The sequence below is a fragment of the Taeniopygia guttata genome, chromosome 7 (assembly GCF_048771995.1).
Source record: "Taeniopygia guttata chromosome 7, bTaeGut7.mat, whole genome shotgun sequence".
NCBI classification, from domain to species: domain Eukaryota; kingdom Metazoa; phylum Chordata; class Aves; order Passeriformes; family Estrildidae; genus Taeniopygia; species Taeniopygia guttata.
In genome coordinates this window covers 22,707,213-22,728,585 of record NC_133032.1, presented here as the reverse complement: position 1 = coordinate 22,728,585, position 21,373 = coordinate 22,707,213, and the positions used below count along the sequence as shown (strand labels likewise).

At 38.4% G+C, this 21,373-nt stretch overlaps 2 protein-coding genes across 6 annotated transcripts in view; one reads left to right on the top strand and one right to left on the bottom strand.

Moving 5' to 3' along the window:
* HYCC2 (hyccin PI4KA lipid kinase complex subunit 2) overlaps nt 1-15,852 on the bottom strand; it is a 50,347-nt gene extending 34,495 nt beyond the window's left edge. For 2 of the 4 annotated variants that reach the window (XM_030277729.4, XM_072932394.1), the window contains exons 1-2: nt 15,737-15,852; nt 15,238-15,281 (exon numbers count right to left, since the gene is read on the bottom strand). The gene's annotated coding sequence lies outside the window, so the exon portion shown is untranslated. Of the gene's footprint in view, nt 1-15,237; nt 15,282-15,318; nt 15,474-15,622; nt 15,715-15,736 lie in introns of those variants that run through there. The other 2 variants (XM_032749604.3, XM_030277732.4) reach the window with 2 other exon arrangements.
* Nucleotides 15,853-16,092: 240 nt separating this feature from the next.
* NDUFB3 (NADH:ubiquinone oxidoreductase subunit B3) lies at nt 16,093-18,548 on the top strand (the record flags this gene model as incomplete). 2 transcript variants are annotated; one of them, NM_001245694.2, is given in 4 exon segments in its annotated part: nt 16,129-16,294; nt 16,322-16,378; nt 17,353-17,488; nt 18,280-18,548. In NM_001245694.2, coding segments are annotated over 2 exon segments (291 nt in total). In that variant the 3' UTR covers nt 18,437-18,548.
* Nucleotides 18,549-21,373: the final 2,825 nt, after the last annotated feature.

Sequence of the window (21,373 nt, the reverse complement as noted above, 5' to 3'; positions counted from 1 at the left end):
AATGGATAAAGACTAGATAATACACTTGATGATGCAATGAAAATATCTGTTCAGGAATGCATCAGCAGCAGAAAATAAATCAAGATGCTTGATTATACGAAGTCATTTAAAGTAAATTTGAAAACATGAAAGTAGAGCATACAAAACTAGTAATATGCTACTATATTAAATATTGGCCAACATTGGAGGCAAACAAAATAAATATGTATATGACAGAAAAATGTCAAAGAAGCAATTGAAGACAAGGATTATGAAAAATAACTTCTAACCTGGATATGGGAATAATGTTTCTAAAACAGAGAAATAAAGAGCTCCTTGTCTTAGAAGCATGTGGAATTGAGTGGTTGAGAAGGCAGAATGGACTTATTCTTTTTGTAATAGAGTAATAAAAAATAAAATGTTTGAATGCACCAAGATAGAAATCTTAGACTGTTAACAGTGTACTGTTTCTCACACCAAGTTACCCTAAAATATCATGAGGACAATAAGAAGCTATTATAGATGAACATCATAACACCTGTTTTACATAGTTACTTCTGTGGTAGAACAAGAAGAGTAAAGAAGAAAACTTAATGGTGTAAACTAGCACTTCACTGACATGCTTTACAGAAAAAACTTCTCTTAAAAGCAACTTCTTGCTTAACCACTCAGTAAATATGTGTATACAGCTTCATCCAGCTGCTCTGAAGTTATATACCAGAAGATATTAAACAGCCACAGTATGGTCTGTTTCCACACTAGAAAAGGGTCTGACTCTCACACTGATCTAATCCCAAGAAAAAATAAAATCAGCCTTGGAAATGCTCCATTTTGGTGGATGACTTCTTGTACTTACTTAAAAGTATATGTATTGTAATATATATCTGTTATGATAAATATAATACAAATATCATTGTGATCTCCCTGTATCCATATACATAAACCAGAATCCTATTTAGTAGACACTTACATAAACTGTCATTTTGGTAAGAACATAAAATAATACATTTAAAAACTATTGTCCTCAACAAATCAAAGCTACAACTACAACTTGCCATTTCAAAGAGGTTCAAACATTCTGCCAGAATTCTCTTGGCCATACAGCTACACAGTACAGAGAAATAAGGTAAAAACTGACAAAGACAGAAAGAAGTAAAACCTCCTTGGGAAACTTATTAATTTAAATTGTCATCTCAAGCTTTCTCCTTAATAGAAAAAGCAATCTTCCAACTTTAGTTTTTAGGCAATTTAATTGCAAGTTTCAGCAGACAGGCATGCATTCCAACTTTAAAACATAAATGCTGATGTATTCTTTACGTGGGATTTAGGTTGCCAGCCTTATTAGACAAGCCTTAGTCATGCAAAACAACTTGGATAAGACAGTACAGCCCACTCTGACTCACTACTAAAAACCAGGCTAAAAAGCTTTCTTTTTGGATATCAGCAACAAAGAAAGTTATGTGAAAACAATGGGAGAAAGCCTTACCACAGAGAAATCAAAGATGATTGATAATAATCATCAAAGTCTTGTAAACTTTACATGGTACCATACTTGCACAGTAAGATCCATTTCTTATCAAAAAGGTCACATCAATTTCAGCAGCTGTCAAAAAAGGAGTAAAGAAAAGGTACAGCCTATCTGTTCCAAAAAGCCTCCTCTAAGTCATTTTAAGCTCTAAATTATCTTCTGTGCCTTTTCAAGCACCACAAAGCTCAGCTGCAAACCTATCTTTTTGCCAGTCCTACAATGAAACTGCTTTACAGATACAAAATTGTTGAAGACAAACAATTAGGGCAGTGAGAATGAAAATACAATACTGAAAATAGACACTATATAACAGTTTTAAAAACTACTCGAAGGCTGATTTTTTATAGTATTGCACAGAGTAGTTGTAGACAGCTACAGAAGTCAGGTGACTCTACAGAAAAAAATTTAAGTGCCTCATAGAGGCAAATCAGCAGAACTTGAATTAAACACAATTGTACACTCATGGCTAAATCCCTCTCCTAGGAGTTCATGCAACAAATAAAGCAGAGAAGAGTTGAGATGAAGAGTTGAAGAACGAGGAACAGGAAACTTATTTTCTGTATTCAAAGAAAATACTCTGCTACATTACTTACAGGATTTTGGAAACAATAATAATAAAGACATTATCCTGCAGCCTTAAATACCACAAAACACACCCTAATTATTCTATTATAAAAACCTGACGCACTTAAAAATATATATATACACAAACACGTAGGTCAGCCACAGAAAAGTTACCTTATTCTCTCAGCACCAGTTTCCTTAGAAACAACTTCCTGTAGTCATCCTACATAAAACCTAAAACATTCTCTTGTCAGGATCCTGGTGATAACCCATCCTACGCCAGACAATACAGGTTTTTCCTCCCTTTGCATCAGTTCATATGCAGTAACTCTTCTTATGCTAGTTTGTCTGCATTAACTTCTTACAAAAACATCTTCATGCAAATTACTTTCTGTGTAATTCTACCTCTCCCAAAACACCTTCTTGTTCATGGTTTTGGTTCATGAAGTAAATTAAATCTAGATAAATAAAGATGCAAAATGCATAGTAAAAGAAAGAGCCTAAAAAAACGCCTCAGCAAACTAACACTTGCAAAAATCACAGTTAAGGTGGTCTTTTTAAGGCACTCAGTGCTAATTAGTAAAAATGAACAGACACACACTAAGATAAATCTTGAAACAGAATTTCTGTGGGAACAAAACCAAAACAAAATTCAAACCAAAACAAAACAAATCAACAAAAAGACACACTACCAAAACCTCCCCCAATATGCACTTTGGAATAAGACTGCAAACATCATGCTAAGATCACTATCTGGTCTGTAAAGAAAAGAAATTCATGCAGAAACGTTCTAGAAATACCAGCTGAATATTCTAAGCAGCTTCCCACTTTTGAGGTGTAAAATCGTCACTTGAGAGAAATAAATGCCTGTTACATTATAAAAATATCCATTAAAAAGTTGAAGTCAATTCCAGACCACGTCTAAATTCCAATACCAGTTTATATTTCTCATTGCAGTATTCCCTACCAACTGTAATTTCCACAAAATGGAATTTAGGTTACATATTCATTAATTTACCTAACCTCCTTTCTTCTACCCTACTCTCAAAGAGATCTAACCTAGAGGATCCTCTGCTGAAAGTAATGAAATCCCTTATTCTAATCTTTCCAACTTCCAGATGGTAAAGCCTCCACCTCCGGGAGGAGGAGTGTAAATAGATTAAGCTGAAGTGACAAATTTCCCCCCATCCATACACTTACTTGCACATTCACAAATTCTTAAATGAGTGTAATCTCCAAATTTATCTGAATTTACCTCAGTTATAGCTACAATTATGTCATCTTGCTGACTTCTAAAAAATGATGCAGTAAGAATACAAAGTTCCAAATAAGCTTTCAAAATGGCAAGTTAAAATAAAGATCCTTAAGAATTAAGACATGGTTTTACTGCACGATGCCATAAATTTCATATCTGACACAGATGCTTCATTCACATTTAAGATGCATGGCTTTCAAGGATAAAATTAATTCTGATTGATATGCCGGTCTTACTTTTCCATCACAAGTTCCTAGACTTTAAAAAGCAAACTCAACAAATGTAGTTAAATGAAACATCACTGATCACACCACTACTCATCAAGATGACACAATTTCAGAACAGCCCAGATCTCTTCTGCTTGACCTAATGAATATATGAGCAAATTGAATCCTACACACTTACAAGAAGGACTTAAAAGTCACATACAGAGGCTGTTCACTATTCAGAGGTAAAGCACAGTAGCATCAAGAATCTGAAATCTAAGATCTGCTTCAACTTTCACAGTTAAAACTGTAGATGCCTTTATTACTTCCAGCTGTCACTGCAGAGGAAACAACTTGTCTTCTTCCATGTCATGCATTCAGCATTATCTCAGTGTCTGTCATTTTCAGTAACACTAGTTTTCTGAAAGTTAGAGAGGGGCTTTAAGAACTGCAAAGAACATCTCACAAAACAGAGAGAAAACCACTGTTAATTTTATATTGAAATTAGACAGACAGTCAAAATTTCCACACATAAGAAATAAAACATGTACATGACCATGTTAATGCTGTATAATGCAATCCATTAAGAGCTGTGTGAACATCAACAATTAAGATATTTAACCCAACTGATTAAGGTGATTGTGCTACAAAAATTGATGCGTATGGCAAGCCGTATGACTTTTAACTTCACTAGGATTCCTCCAGAGCAGGAAATTACATGGCCTCTATTGGACTCTCCTTCACAGAAAACAGGCAAAGAAACAGTGTCTCTAAAGAAAGTGTAACCCTTTTTCATCACGTTATTAGAAGCTCTCATGAAACTCTGAAACTCAGCTTACTATAATTGGAACTCTGTGGCCCATTACAAGGAAGCATAAGCTGCTTCTCAGTGAAATAATTGTGTGAGAATTAAAACAGTAGTAAATGTAAATTAGTGCAACAACTACACCAGGTACCCCCCTTTGTCTTGGTATGAGTTTAATAATTAATCTTCACTGCTGAATAGTTAAACACAATGCATATTGTTTACAGTCATTATTCTTGTACTGTTAAACCAACATTACAACAGAATACAAACCAGCCAGTCATAAGAAAGGACTAATGAATATTTTAGTGTGAAATTATTCATTTTTCATGTTTTTTTTTTTAAATAGTGAGGACACTAAGTTACTAACATATGTGGGAATGTTCCGTGAGGAGGGTGTTTGGATGTTTTTTGTGGGGCTTTTAACCTGAAATTTAAACTATTTTTTCTCCAGGGCTAAACTTCATATATAATATCTTTAGAAATACAACATAAACACAGCAGAAACAACTTAAATCAACCCAATCTCTCATGCACCATATTAGGCAAGTTTTCCCACAGTATTTTTCGTTTACCTTAGCTATAGACCAGTATAAACAATAAAGTAGTGTAAAACCACAACAAACAACAAAGTGAAATAGAGACAAAAAGAAAACAGCCTTCCACAGGTGCTCGATGACTCCAGTTGGAATACACAGACTTTTTTCCTCCTCCCCCCAACACCACAGAAACAAGAGCAAGATCTTAAATGCACACTGCTGTTTTCATACATATTTCCTATTTATAGCCTGAACAAATTTTTAAGTTTTTGTCAATACTGTTCCAATGTATATTCAGAAAATTTGAGTCTTTCAAGATTATGAAAAATTACAGATTTGACAGGCAGCACTGAAAATCCATGCAGCAAGCTTCACAGCTAAGCTTCCCCAAGTTTTTTTTTGTGTAGACAGGGGAATGGAATTTATGTAGAGATGGTTGATTTTACAGTGTTCTGGATTTTCAAACATATTTTCTTGCACTCCAAAAAAACCTCACTGAGGACTCAATGTTCTAATATTCAGGCACTTTTACATAACCTCATCCATACACAGAGATACTCTGGGTTTTTGTTTGTAATACCGAATAGTTTTCCCGCTAAAACAAAAAACAAACCACCTTCAAAAGCAGCTGGTAAAACAGAGCTTTTCCTTTCCTCAAGTTTCTGGAATAAATTTATCCTTGGTAAAAGACCGGAGATGGCCTTGTATCCAAACTATTTAGGGGTTATACTACTACTTTTTGCAACATTAATCATCTTTGAGCAATTCCATATATTACAACTACTTCAAACGGAAATACACACCCACACGAATGATACTAAACATAAACAGTTTCTCTAATCTTTTACAGGTACTGCCCATCTAGGCAACAGTTACAACCTTTTACTTTTTTATTAGCTATACTGGCATAGAGCAAATTCAGTTCATTCTCTTCAAACACAATCAAAATTTTTTAATCAAAGCCTGGGTTTAATTAAAAGCCTGTTCTGTTTCCCTGTGCAGTTGTGCTGATAGGGATCAGCAGCACTTACCAAAGTTCAAGCAGCAGGCACCTGAAACTGCTAGATTACACATTTTTGGTGTAAGTAATATACTCATCTTTCATACAGCATGCACCACAAAAAAGTCTTTCAAGGGCAACTTAGACAGAAGGTTTAGAAATACTGAGGCCATTGAAATGCACAGTAGACCTGGAGAGAGAACATGGAGTAACTCTCAAAAAGTAGGGCTGATCCGGTGTAAATCAAAAAAAAAAAAAAAACCCAAAGGAAAAACCCACATGACCAGGACAACAAAAAACCACCAAGAACAAGCCAAACCCAACGCACAGAGTCCACATGTGACTCCTTCAGCACGTGACAAAACTGTTCTGAATAAAATACAAACCCAGACCTAACACCCCTTACTTGCAATTATGTTCAGATTTGCAAGTTAAGATGATTATACCATAATTCTTTCTTATCAGCAGCTAAGGTTTCATACTTGGGGGGAAAATCCTCATGCTTTTTGCCTTATCTGCCAGCTATCCAACTGGCACTTTAAGAAGATTTTCATAACATATTTTAACAATTTTATTCCCTAATCAGTTCTACCTGTTTCACTTAAACTATTAAAACCAAGAAGATGGCAACTTAAACATTCCCCCGCAATAAAAAAGGAAATGCTAATAAAAGCCCTTTCCATTTTCCACAGATGCGATACATATGCACAAAGATGCGGAATTTACTCATGGCAACCTTATACATGTCAGAAAACTCTAAAGTCTGCACTCAGAAAGTCAAAGAGAATCATTTCAATCTATTCAAAGTCAGCGCATATTACTAAAGCAGAATGCCCCAGCAGTTAATAGAAATAGCAATAAAATTACTACTTCTAGAACTCTGCATAAAGTCAAGAAAAGCCTACATCCTTACCCTGTAGGAGAGATGTTTTGTCTTTCAAAAGCTACCCACTGGAATATTAATTTGAAATACATCAAAACTTGATGGATTTGACAATGGACAGCACAGTGATTAGGTTTCCTAATTAGCATGATAATATTCATTTAAGATTTGTTCCCTCCTCTCTCTCACAAGACCAAAAATTTATTATCATAATAAGCCATCAAACACAGTAGTTGGCAATCATGGGAGTATCATCAGCAGAGAAGGGCAATGGACCATCACACCCATACACATCTCCACCAGCCAAGTGTGATAAGGTTCCCGCAAAATGTTTCAGTAAAATTACAAGCTGTGCTGAAGCAGCTCTTTCCTAGCAGTTGACAAAAAAACTCCCCCACTTCCCAACAAATCTTTAAGCTTTCTGTATTTATTAGACAAAATTAATATCTAAAGGAAATGTACTTCAATTTTTTTTGAACTTACTTCTGCTTTTCATATGTTGACCCTATCTAGTTTTCTGTCTCTAGCACAGACCAGAACCTGCAAGTGTAAGAAAAAGGCACAGATGAAACAACAGAATTAACCTTTGATCATTTAGTAAATTTTAAGTTGCCAAATAAAGTGGAGGAGTGGAGGGGTGGCACAAAACACACTGTGACAATCAGCATAATACTCAATTACACAATTTCAGCAGCATCAATGCCAATTAGTATTGGTTGCTGACCCCTAATTTGATCTGGAATGCATCCAAGATCTTAACCTGATTAGGACTTTGTGCACAACAAACGTGAAATCCTACTGTTGCACATTTATTTTTCTGCCTTAGTATCCTAAGTTTTACTCAATTTAAACACTGAAGTAGCTAGGGGAAAAAACTACAAAGTTAACAGAAGCATTATTATGGAATTTACTAGAGCATCTTCAACCATTTCCCTAAAAATGTCAGAGTTTAATTTTGGGCTAATTTGTTAAGTTAAAAACTAGATATATATGGCTAACATTTTAATTTAATTAAGAAGTAAAATTAGTGCAGTAGTTTTAGTTATACCATGTAAACTGCAACATTTACTGTGAAAAACTATACTAAACCTGCAGCTAACTGAAGGGATTTAACCTATAGAGAAGAAAAAGCAAAGCATGGAGTCTCTCAGAGTTTAATGCCATGATTCCTGCAACACAAGGTATGTGGAACACAGCCACCATCTGAATGATTTAAACACCCAGATGCCCCAGTAACATTTTTCTATGGCTGAGGAAACAAATGCAACAAAGTCTCAAATTGCAACATCCAACAAAGTTTCATTTCTGCACGCACAAGGAATGATTGCATGCGTATTTTCACCACTGATGCATATTCTGAAAGATGCATATTCTGAAAGTAGCAATTGCTCTTACATGACCACGCATAGTCCAAGTCCAGTCAATACCTGCACAAGCAAAAGGACATCTCAGTTATTTCTGCAACTGATCCTCTGGAAACACACAGACAACAAGCGATGCCTAAACTTTTCAATTTTTTATTTCCTGTCTCAACTTCTAACACAAATTGTTGTGAGGATAAAAAAAATCTTGTTTTTTCCTCAAACAAACAAAAAGCAAGCTAGGAAGTTTTCTTATTCGACAGATATACAGAGGTTTCTCAATCTCCTGTGAAGTTTACACTAACACGGGCGAAGGAAAAGCTGAAGACTCAGAACACATGAAACAAGTCTTGGCAGACACACAGAGCTAAGCAAACAGAAAGGCAGTAGCCTGCTCTGAGCCTTCCTGTTCAATGGAGAATCATGCAGTGCATGTGACACCTGTGATTTTTAAGGAAAGGTTGCTGTCACAGGATATCCATGAAAATAAACAGTAGAGATACACAGTTTATGACTGCTTAGCTTAAATCCATTTAGTATTTTAGTTACTTCTTTTCTATTTGCATTCAACTTACACTCCAGTCCAAGACTCCTATCTCTATTTGTATGTCCATAGCTGACATAGAACTGTTTCAGAGATGTTCATAAATATCTTGCCACTCTGACATGGCAAGATTTACACTGCAATTTGCTGCAGTCCATTAACATGAGGAAAGCTATCAGAATGGCTCATATGAAGTCTAACAAAATTAGCATCTCTCTTCTCAAGAAATTGCCACATATTTGTGGTTTAGTAACTTCCAGAAGCTTAAGGATGCTACTATTTGAAAATATTGCATAGATGCAACACTGGAGACCATCGAGTATGGTAGTTTGTCAATTACATAACTACCAAACAGACTGAATACATAATTAACAATCTAAAAGCAGTTTTGGAAGCTCAGCAATTTTGTCTAAGGCCTGCTCTATGCAAAGAACAAGAAACAAGCCCTTTAAAAAACCCCCAAACCCACAGGCATAAGGATCTAGTAATTTTTCAACTTCACATTTAAATCCCCCTTGCTCTCTCTTCTGTGTCCATATTTAGCTTACGTCTCTATGCTGCTCCGGCTCAATAAAATATCTTAAAAAAAAAAAAAAAAAAAGGAATGGAAAGCTCTCCACTGTTACACAAAGAAATATGAGCTTGTACTGGGATAAATCCTTTGTCAGCATGCCTTACATTTCTATGTAAAAGGGCACATTATTATAATTTAAACTCCTCAATCACTTCTTGTGTAAGTTCACTACAGCAAATGGACTTTAACCAATCATCTGTCTATCCTACTGCTGCAGATACTAAAGACCAGTACAACACTCATTCTACATAGGGAGTTTTTTTAATTACTATTTTTAACTGGATGTGTTTCCAACCCTAAAGCATGAGGAACCAGAGTGATACACTGAAGCATCATCAAGTATCCTTTCAAAAACAGTATACCTCTAACCCAGAGTAATGAACAGATATCAGAACTCAAAGTTAAGCATTTAGATTTTTGTTCTTTGCCCTACTCTGATGGCATGTACCAGGGTGCTTGATAAATTGCTCACTCCACCCCCTCTGTAACTAATTTAACATAAAAGCCTCCTACTTTCTGAAACATGTCTTGTCCACAAGGTTATTGACACTCATGTGCAGCCACCACAATGCTAAATGGGATGGTGGAATCACCTCTGTAGCTTACACATGGGGCACACCAGTCTTAAGGTACTACACCTTCACAAAGCTCATGTTCAAAAAAATTAATTACAATTCTAGCTAATTTTTCACGTGCAGGAAATACAATATTCAGATTTACAGATTACAAACTAACTTGAGCTATTTCTACAACAAAATCTGTTATGCTTATGCCCATGTGTTTCCACAATCTTGTGCTTAGGATTTTTAGGAAAGTTACTTCAGTACGTACTATGGACTTCTTCATAACCTTTTCTGAATCCACTTTTCTACCTCATGGCCTTATTCCAAATTCAGAACAGAGGCAGGCACGCAGAGGGGCTGCTCTCCAGCCTCTCCTTAACCTCAACATATCCTTAAACCTAAAGGAAACAGAAAAGACAAAGCAGAAAATAAGAAGAGGAGATGCAAAGAAACAGACACCAGAAGCCTCAGAAATAATGAAATTATTTGAATAAAAAGAAAATAAATTAAAACAGGAAGGAAAAAACACAAGCAAATTTTACACATATTTCAGCTCATTATTTTTCAATCCAATATCTTCTCAGCTGAATGGCCATGAAAAATAAGATTATTCTTTTAAATTCTCTCACTGTCTTTCCAGAAAGATGTCAAGCAATTTCTCCAGTTATGGGTCAAGGCAAAGCAGAAGAGGGGAAGAAGACCCTAAATAAAATTACAGTTTAAAATGTATCAACTACTAAATATAGGGAATGGAAACAGAAAAATATTCCAGACTTATCAATTTTGCCCTGTATGAATCAGCAAACTGCAGTCATGCAGTCTGCACAAATGTCCATGTCACACATTTCAGTTAAGCAGAATTCAGAGGAACAGCCACATGGAACTATTTAAAGAACTCACAAAACATACACAATGCAGATACCATTAAAGGAGATCTGACCATTTCAGTTTTCTTAAGAATTGCAGTAATTACAATAAAAACACAGTAAGATGAGCAAGAGTATGGAGATTACACACAAAAACACACACTTTGCACTTCTGGAATGCTAGCCAAATGCTTGTGTAACAATACAATATAAAATGAGAAATCATTAACTACTTTGTCCTGTAGAAAAAAAAGCCCCACAGAATGTGCAGAAAGAAGAACTCCTGGAAGAGCATTTTAAGAGATTTGAACTGCACCAATTATCTCCATCAGGTCCTGTGCAGATCAATGTTACACAGCCACGGAATTTGGCATTTTTCAATGTCAAATGATAGTAATGATAATCACTACTAAGAGATAAATAAATAAATAGTTTACCACTTTGCAGTAGTTATACACCAAACACTTCTCTCCCCTAGTGGGATCTCTTTCCAAATGTCACTGGCTCTCTATTTTCAGGTAAACTTAATAAAATTGACCATAAAATCTGTATTTCTCTACAGAATCACACCAAGAGGTGAAGGCAGCAGATCTGACACAGGCAGTGGACAGCAGAGTCAAGCTGGACTGCCTGCAGAACAGCAAACGATCCAGGAAGACCAAAAAAGAGACTTGCCAATGGTATTTTTGTCTTTCACTAATCATCTGAATTGATTAATAATAAAACATCTGTTGAACCCTGTGCCCAAATTAATTAAATTTGATAGAAAAATGTAGCATTAACAGAAGACAGAAAAAATTGTTGTGTGGCCATTCATCAGACAATAAAAAGCTTTTACTACAATGGATAATCTGCAGCACAGACTGAAACAGTTTGCAAACTATATACTATCTTACCCAATTCCTGTTCTTGGCTTTTATGTTCTCTTCTTTGTAGCACGGCTGGCAATACAGAATTTTGTTTTACAGCAGGGTTTTCCTAAATAACTATATTTTATTTCATCAGAAGTGCCCCTCTACCTCTTGAGCTTTTATCTGAAGCTTAAAAACTAAAGTCCAAATTCTATACATAAAAAAGGAGATGCATTGAGTCACTCTATAAATATGTCCTATGATTAAATAAAAAAAAAAGACACTTGAATTATTTGTCTTGCTATTAGAAGCAGGAATGTAAGGTGCAGAGAGAAAAATTCAATCAGCTTGCTATTTTATCTACAGTGAGTTATACAAGCATTAACTCAAACTGCTTTCTTACTCAAAAAAACCTGTAGAAAACAGCATTAAATAAGTAAAGAATTACTTCTCACACTTACTCTGTTTGGAAATGAAAATAACTGACTAAGGTAGCAGTCAAACTATACTGCTTGTGACTGTCTCTGCTCAGATCAGTTTTGCCTGAAAGGGATTTCTTTAATTATTATTACTATGGCACAGATATTCAAGAAGACTCAGCTGGGAAAGCCTCCACCTTCACTTCTTGATACTCATTCATACCGTAATACAAGGAAACAAGCATCAAGAAAAATAATGGAATCGAAAATTCTTTTCCAGCCCAGACAAGTCTTTGAGTGAATACATGACCCAGATCTTTAAAGATTCTCAACTCATATTAAACTGCTTGGTAAAGAGCAAACAGGTGTGCCTCTCCTCATACAGAAACAGGGAGTATCACATGACATTCTCAGGTAACAGGTTCAAAACAGAACAATGACTTATTGACACCACACATGAAGTGCAGCTCTTATAGACAGAAAACATGGTAGCTGCAAAAACCATACATGGGCTCAAAAGCTTTTATAAGTTAAGTATATCCATGAAACAAAAATCCATATAACACATCATCCCCACTGAGACTGGGAGAGCTGACATAAGGAGTAAGCCTATATTCTAGAAGAGTGTAAGAATAAAGCACCTGCTGTCAAATGAGCACTTGCTGAGCTGTGGCACACCAGCAGAACTCAGAACAATGATCTTGTCACATTCCGGGGTCTCAGAGATTTAGGCTTCAGGAGAGAGTAACAGTTCAGACCAGTGTGGCTCTTCCTCTGAAGAATGGTCTGTATGTTGCCCAAAAAAAAAAAAACACCCAACCAAAAAACAACCCACCAGCAAACAAACACCATGATCAGAAAGCAACTAAGACTCCTGCTCCAGCCCATCACTTCTCTAAAATAGAGGTGAAACAGTGACTGTGATACTGTCCATAAAATATTTAGGTCTCTAATGATGCCTGAGACGATAATTTCCTTCCCCACCATTCAATGAATGTTTTTTTTTTTTTTAAGCGTTCAAAGAAACCAAGGTGAACTAAAGAAAGATCTTTTCCATCCTTATTGTAATTAAAGCAGCCTTAACCATTTTATTCAAATGTCAAGAGGCTTCCAATGACCTGACTACTAATCCAACACCACAGGAAGTAACATGCAATTTCAAGGAGAAAAAGGATGCAATATTTAACCAGTTCAAATATGTATTCTGATATTAAAGGGGAAAAAAAAAAAAGAAAAAGTACAACCCCACAACCCTTTCGTTTCATCTCAAAACTGAAAACACTTCAAATCACTGTCAGTCACACAGCTCTCTACTCCAGAAAACAATTATGAAGAGCATAGCATTAACATGTCCAGTGCTGGAGAGAATATTGGATGCACAGGCAGAGAAGACTGGTTCCTATAATGAACCTCACAATCTGTTAATCCAGAATGCACAGCAACACAAACTGCTGGAAACATGGACATTTGAAAGCTATCCAAGAAACCCTGCAGCCTTCCTCTAGCTTAACAACACAAGCAGGAATCCCAGTAAATCATAACTAGCATGGCTGCCTGCATACATGCTAACATAACTTTATCCTAGAACACCAAATCTTTATAGTAATTAACACCACAACTAATTAATAATACTAAAAAAATACCACAAAAAAATCCCACCAACTGCATAAATCACAAAATGTACTGATTATTTGTACATGGAGTTTCAATGACCTCTCCTTCCTAGAGGACATTCAGTTGTCTGCTGGGGCTCTTTTACACAATATAAAGATTTCTTCTATATTATTTCCTTCTGCATATTATTGATTTCTCCAGACTGACACTGTAATTATGGTGAAGCTTTCCTCTCAAAACACACTGTAGCAACACTTCTAGGCCCCTTGAAATTATGCAGACTTACTTACTTGAAGATACAGCATCAAAGAGCTTACTATATTCCCAAAATATCACATCCCTCATATTTGCAGCCTTATTTTTAAAAGAGTATAAACCATACTGAAAGAAAAGGAAACACAGGAAGCAAAACATAGTAGAGCAGATCAACTGACTGCACAGTTTTACTTACCTTGAGTTTTTATGTACCTGGGGGCGAGGGGGAAGGCAAAACCAGCTACTGAAAACCTTGTTAAACCTTGAAAGCAATGGTGGACCTGAAGACAAATCCTGCCAAGTGCACTCCTCTGCCACAATTCTGTTCATGCACAACAGATCACACAAAGCCAATGCTCTGTGATCAGAACTGAATGTCCCTGGGAACAAACTCAGCAATACCAGCATAGTTTTCTGTATAACACTCAAGACAGGCTTCCAAGCACCAAGAAAACAAAACAAAATAAACAAAAAACCCCAAACAAATAATAAGGAAAAAATAACTACCAAATAAATAAAACTGGGACTTTTTATCTTTCTCTCAAATAATAAAACCAAGGTATCTTGTATGTGACAAGTCTATGGGTCACTGAAAAAAAATTCTGAAAAAAATATTCCTCAGCACCACTGGACTTTGAGCACATACACATTAACTTTCAGCCACAGTAAAAAACAAGAAATATTTTGCAAGTGTGTGACAGAACTGCATTCTCTCTAAGAGATTTGAGCACCTAACAAATAAATGCCCCTCCGACAATTCCAGCCCCCCATACATTAAAGGAAAACAAATGTGTGTCCTCTCACTCTGAGAGAAGCCTGCTCTGAATCTTCCAGACTTCATCTCACGGTGAAAAACACACAATGCTGAAACCAGACTGAGGCAGTCTGGATTAAACAGATGGCACTCTATTTAGAACAGTTTCACTGTTAATAACATGATAATGGCATTCCTCCTGGAAATCTTCTCATGTGCTTCCAATATCCCTATTTAAAAATCCTGAAACCCAGAAGTAGACTTCCATCAAAATATATTGGAAAAAGGCACTACAGTCTACACCAAAATTCCACCAACATCATGCTGTTATGTTTATTCTCATGTTAATAAGACTATCAAAAATTAATAGAACAGTTTCTATTTTGCTAAAAAGAAACAATATTGTATTATATACAACTAAGAAGTAATTTAAGTCTTTATAATTCACTGACTGTGTAGTTGACTTTTACCAGTCTCTTTCCAGATGAAGCAGGCTGTACTCAAGTTTGACGAACACAAAAATAATTATAATTAACCAGATACTAAGGCAATTGACACTTCTCAGTCACAAAGCCACATATACAAAACGCCGAGCTCCTGACACAAGTACTCAGTGAAACCAAGTCACCACCTCACTCAGGAGGCAGTTATCAAGAGAATTCTTCCTTTTTACTTACCGTTCAGTGCACTACCAGGATTTCGGGACGCCTCCCCGCTTCTCCTATGGAAACAAACACGAACGTTCTTTTAAGACGTACCCACTGAAAACCGAAACGCGGCTCCTGGCGCCAGCCGGGCTCGCTGGCAGCTCCGATTTCTCCCCCAGCCTCTTCCCCAGCGAAGCGCGCCCCGAGGGCTGGCAGCGAGCGGGCACTGCCCGGACCCCGCCGCCGCTCCCCGCGGGCAGGGCGGCGGGCCGGGGCTTACATAACCCGGGGAGGGGGCCGCTGTGCGGGCGGAGGGGAGAGGAGAGGGAGCAGAGCGGCCGCGGCAGCCGAGCGAGTGCGATCAGCGCTGCCGGCGCCAGCGCTGGGAACGGTTCGCGCCCCCGCACGCACAGACCCCGCGGGGCTTCCGTCTCTCCCGCAGCGCCTGCAGTGACGAACGGCGAGAGGCAGCCCGCGGAAGGCGGGAGAGCCCCGGCCCCGTTCCCAGCCCGGCCCCGCCGCCCCTCACCCGCTCTTCTCCTCCTCCGCCGCCTCCAACGCCGCCAGCCCCGCACCTCAGCAACGCGCCCGCCCATTGGGCCACGCCCCCGCAAGAAGCCGCGCATTGATTGGCCGCTTTCCGCTGTGCTTCTCCTTCCCCCCGGCTCTTCAGCCCGGGCCGGCGGCGCCGCTCCCGGCGCGGTGCCCGCCCTGCTGAGCCGTGGCGGGAGCGCCGCGGGCGGCAGCGGCCCGGGAACGGGGTCGGGCAGCGCTTCACGGTCCCCGTGTCCACACCGGGCCGGGGGGAAGTGCCGGAACGGAAGCTTCCCGGAACCCGCGTGGCTGGCCCGCGCTTCCTGCAGCGGCTGGTGCTGGGCTGGGTTCCGGTTCCGGGTGCGGCCGCGTCCTGAGCAGGGTCGCGGAGCGGGCAGGTACCGCGGGCGGTTACCGCGGGCACCGGGCGCTGCTGCCGCCGGGTGTCCGTGTGCGGGCAGGCGGGGGGAGTGCGGGTGGCTGTCACTGCGGGTTGTGCTCTCCGTGCCCCGCTCCGTCCGACCTCTGCGCACCGCTTGTGCTGGTGCTGCTGGCACAGAGCGCCCGGCTGGTGCTGCAGCACAGCCCGCTGGCCGCGGCGTCTGCGCGACAGGGCACGGCCTTCTCTCTTAGGAAGGTGAATGTGGGTAGGAGAGAGGCCTTCCCTTTGTATCACAGGGTTGCAGCCTGGCGTCTCATTCAGGGGGAGCTTTTCGGCTTATGACAACGTTAATGCTGCTCTCCAAGTTTTATCGGGCAACGAAATCTGTCTGCTTGCCTTCATGGCCTGGAGTAATTTTCAAGAATAACAGGCTTTGAAGTTGTGTCCTGCATTCCAGTCAATTTTCTAAAAGTTAAGGATAGTGAATCTGTTCTTTGCTGCCTGATATGTCTTAAAATGGGAAACCTTGGCTCAAAGAAGACTCAGGTCCTTTGTGAAAGTGGAACCTTAAAAGCTATAATTTTCTTCCAGTCTTCATGATCTCGCTGAAAATGTTCCCCTTCACATCTGTTTTTAAAGAGAGACTTAATATTTTAGTAGTTCTCGAAGATGTCTGTAATCAGAGCATACATTTCTCAGCCTCATCAGGCAACGAGTAAGGTGCATCTCCTTGTCCATGTGTCTCTCCTGGCCCTGTTGAATTCCAGTTATATCTGAACTGGAGGCAGCTGAAAAGGAACTGAGGAGCCAAGTCTTGGTTTTTCTTCAGAGCTTGGCAATCATAGGTTTCCCATACCTAAGTCAGATATTTTTACTCTGAACTCTTTTTGATTATTCTGGAAGTAGTGAGAGGCTGGTGTTGCTGCAGTGCATTTATAGACATGGAAGCCATTGGTTTTCTTACACTGTTCTCTGGCATAGAGAGTCGACATAGGTGTTCCATGAATGTAGTGATGGTCGTTACTTAAGTTTGCTTTACTGTGTGTAATCACCAAGCTCTGAAACACAGCACAAAGTCCCTTGGCTCTTTGCTTTACAGAACAAAGCTCTTTGTTCTCTGTTTCTTCTTGTTGCCTCCCTGGTTGTCCTGTCCAGGGGATTGTTCTTTGCAAGTGTATAAAAATAAGATGATGCTCTCTGCAAAGTAACAAACTGACCTTTTCCTCTAGGTATGGGGCACGGAAGTGGCCACGGCCATGACAAAGTGGAGCTCCCTGACTACAGGCAGTGGAAGGTGGAGGGAACTCCCATGGAGGAGGTGCAGAAGAGGCTGGCAAGGCGGGGTCTGAGGGATCCGTGGGCTCGGTAAGTGCAAAAGCCTCAAAAATCATCTTGATGTGTCATCTGGTGGCCCCTCTTGTTTTAAACCCCTGTATTTTCTCTCAAAATGACAGTTTTTATTTTATTACTAGTTATTTTTCCTTTTCTTAAAGACTTTTGAGTCCTTAAAAGAGGCAAACTACATCCATGTCCATAGATTACACTGGTTGTGCTATAAATAAATAAATAAATATTTGTAGTCAGAGTAGTGACTAATGATTTAATAACAATGGAGATTGAAAACAGCAAGGCAAAACAGTGTGAAGTTTGTACATGCTCTGTAGCTCAAGCTAAACACCATCTTTTCAGTCTTTCCTTTTAAAATCATGTGACTGTCATACAGTTGTGTTGTATTGTGAAACAGAAAGTGCCTCCATGCTGAGATGAGCTATCTGTGTCTGGATTGTAAGATGTGACTGTCTAGCACTGTGACTAACCTTTGTAGTTAGTCCAATCCATGCAAGTGCTAGTGGGCTCTGATTTGTTACAGAGTGAACACGGAAGAGTACAATTACATGATTTCAGGGAGGTGATTCTGTTCCTATAATTGTGTTGTTTGCTGGCAGTACTTGTATCTCAAGTTATATGGTAAGGGTTAGAGTTCCTATCATGAACTTTAATTCCTGATACTTAAATGACAGAACATACTGTACAGCCTTAATGTTTTGCTAATTGAAATACCTTCATCATTCTTTTATATATATATATATGCTTGTTCATTTGTACTACAATTGTTCCACTGATCTTTTTTCCTTTGGTTTCATTTTCTTTTTTAGTAATGAAGTCTGGAGGTACCAGGGTAGCTTTGCAAGACCTATCACCGTAATAGAAATCTTTACCAGGGGACTCAAGTGGGGCGCTGCAGCTTTTGTCATAGCTCTGGGCATTGAATATTCACTGTTTCCTCCAAAGAAGAATGGAGGCCACCACTGAAGATCAAATATGACAACTTAATACTTCCTAATCATAAGCTGAAGCATATAGAAGCCTGCTGCTCACTCTGTACTTATAATATGCATATTAAAGTCTATCACAGGCAAACCCATGTTTCTTTGATCTTATTATACTTCTGTGAAAGGTTCAAAAAATATGGCCAGAGCAATTTAACTGGCTTTGATATGGGGGGAAAAACCAACCCAAGATGGCTCTTGGGTTTGCTGTGCTACCTTTTAAAGAGCAAGATAAACTATCAGACCAGTTCTTTCCAAGGCCTGCCAAGATTCTGTTAAATGAAACGGAGAAGTTTGTTGGTTTTAAGAGAAAATTTGTACCATATTTATTACAGGTTTAATAACTATTATTTCCCAGTAAGTAGTAATGAATGTCTTGTAATTTCTTAGAAGTGTTGGTTACTATTTGCTCTTATGTCTCTAAATAAAAATAAATATTAACTTAAAGCTTTAAAATCAACTCCAGACTGCCACAAAGTATATAAGAGTACCAAAGCTTATACTTAACCCTATTGAACAGTTAATTAGTGCAGCAGACACTACGCACCAGAATAATCTGCTGTGTGATCCAGACATCAAAACTTACATTGCTGCCAAAAGTAGAATAAAATGTTTAACTCAGCAATAACTGTATCTTACCCTAAAATGTCTTCCACCATACTTGACTGTAATGTTAAAAAAGAACAACTTTTCCCTTTGCTCTGCCGTATTTATAGATTTATTTATTTTTACATGTAGTCTCTTTGAGCAATCTGTTTTAAATGTCCTACTTTTCTGAACTGCTTTAAGAATGCCTGGATTGAAGACTATAGCAGAAAAGGATCGCTGGACAGTATATATCCTCTGAAGTAACAGGAATTATAGTTGTCTGAATATTCTACTGTAAATTTTGTTGTTATGCCATTAGTAACAAAGTAAGGGGGCTATGTTACATAGCACAAACAACAGGACAGCCATCACTAAAATGAAAAGCAAAATTAGACAAGTGAGAAATGGTAAATGCCACTAAACAATGACATAGTATACTTTCATGGTGCAGAAATTGAAGTTTTTAAACAATCCTGTCACAAATTGTAGGTTTACAAAAAAGTTGAAGGTTCTACCAAAACATGGCTAAAATATCTTTTTTTTAAACATACATATTCACACGCAATCCTTCTGAGTGAGATTATAATAGAGCTTTATTTTTAGAGCCAATAAACAACATCTGTTACTGTGTGAGTGAAGATGTACTGTTCAGTGGAGTTTGTCATCTTTGTATGACATTGCTCAAGGCACTGTTCATAGTGCAAACACTCATTTTAGTAAACTTTTGCCTAATCTTTTTTTCTCAAACATTCCTATCTAGTTGCATCATTCCCTAAAAAATCAAAAAAACCTGCTGTGTAAGGTCTGTGGCACAAAACATTTCTATTGTCCCTTAGGTACTCTTACCTATGTATTGGTACTCACTGCTTGTTTTCTATCTGGTTCCAAGACAACTTTTCTAGGGAGTACTGAATTTCAGATGGCTGTTCATGAAAACAAGTAACACAGTTAATTACTACAATGTTAATAATTGTTACTATGTTACTGATGTTAATAATTACATGAAGTAGAATGAGTCTTTTTAAATGGTTACAAGCCTGCCACTTCACTGATACAGCAAATATATCAAGCATATTCAGTTAGACAAGACTAGTTTTGGTAAAATTTATATGTTTGTGAATTAAGGTAGTATCATTTGGTGGTTTAATAGCCACATGGCAGCCACTGCCCTAAATTACTGTCTTGAATTTGTGATGAACATATTTTGCTAATTTTGCAGAATATGTCTCGTCATTATTACACATGCAATATTCATAAAGATTTTCTTTCACAGGTATAATAATACCAATCCTGCCTGGGGAGGGAATATTTCTGGTGTATTAAAATAATAGTACCAAATGTGTCTTCACTGTAACCATAGCAATGTCCTTATATGAGAACAGCCTTTCTACCAGCATAGATATTTTACAGTGCAAAAACCAGGGTCACAAACAGCAGTGGCACCAGCAGGTGAGAAACAGACATGATTGTAATACCAGACAGGAAGCTCTTTTTGTATCAAAAAGTCTGAAAAATAAAACTGATGATGCTCCACTGTCTGTATGGAACAAATCCAAGGAAAAATTGTGCATATTGATTCACAGTAGGTAGCTGGTTTCCTTCTGAATCAGCTACATCTTACTAGCAGGGATACTGTGATAGCCTTGAATGATTGCTATTACAATGAGAGCCTGACCATACAATTTCAGTAAGAATACAAGTATTTTTTCAGAACACAGAGCTGCCACTTGGTACAAATACTAGTGTGGGCGAATATTTTCTGTCTCCTTTTTCCTTGCAGTTCCAAAGACAGCGTGACTCTTCGTGTGTGCTGTCCCAGAGTACTGCGCTTCCACTGTTCTATTTTTAGCAGCACAAAAAAATGACTCACTGTTCCATAAATGCTTTGAAATCCATTGAGCTTGGAATTACATGTGTCTGATTTCACTATATATGGAGGTGGCTTTTGTCCAGTTCAGAAAAATTTTAGGTTTTAGGCCTTTTGGAGAACAGCTCCAGTTGCAATGCTAGCATCCTGCAGTCAATAGCTTCATGAAAGTTGCTTGTTTATGTCAAGGGAATAGCAACACCCAATCTTCAGGAAGAAGGTGTTATGCAATATTTACTTAAGATTATACAACAGGAAGCGTACAACTTTCACACAGCTGTACATAACTGACTGTGAACGAACAAATTCAGAGTGAGACATGAGCCATCCAAACGGTTACGGCTAAACTCTCTCCAAAACAAGTTCCCACGCTGACCGCAGATGTGTAACCCCTCACCGAAAACGCTGCTACTACTTCATAGCTCGCAGGGCCATCGCAGAGCTGTCCTGTCTGTCCCCAGGCCA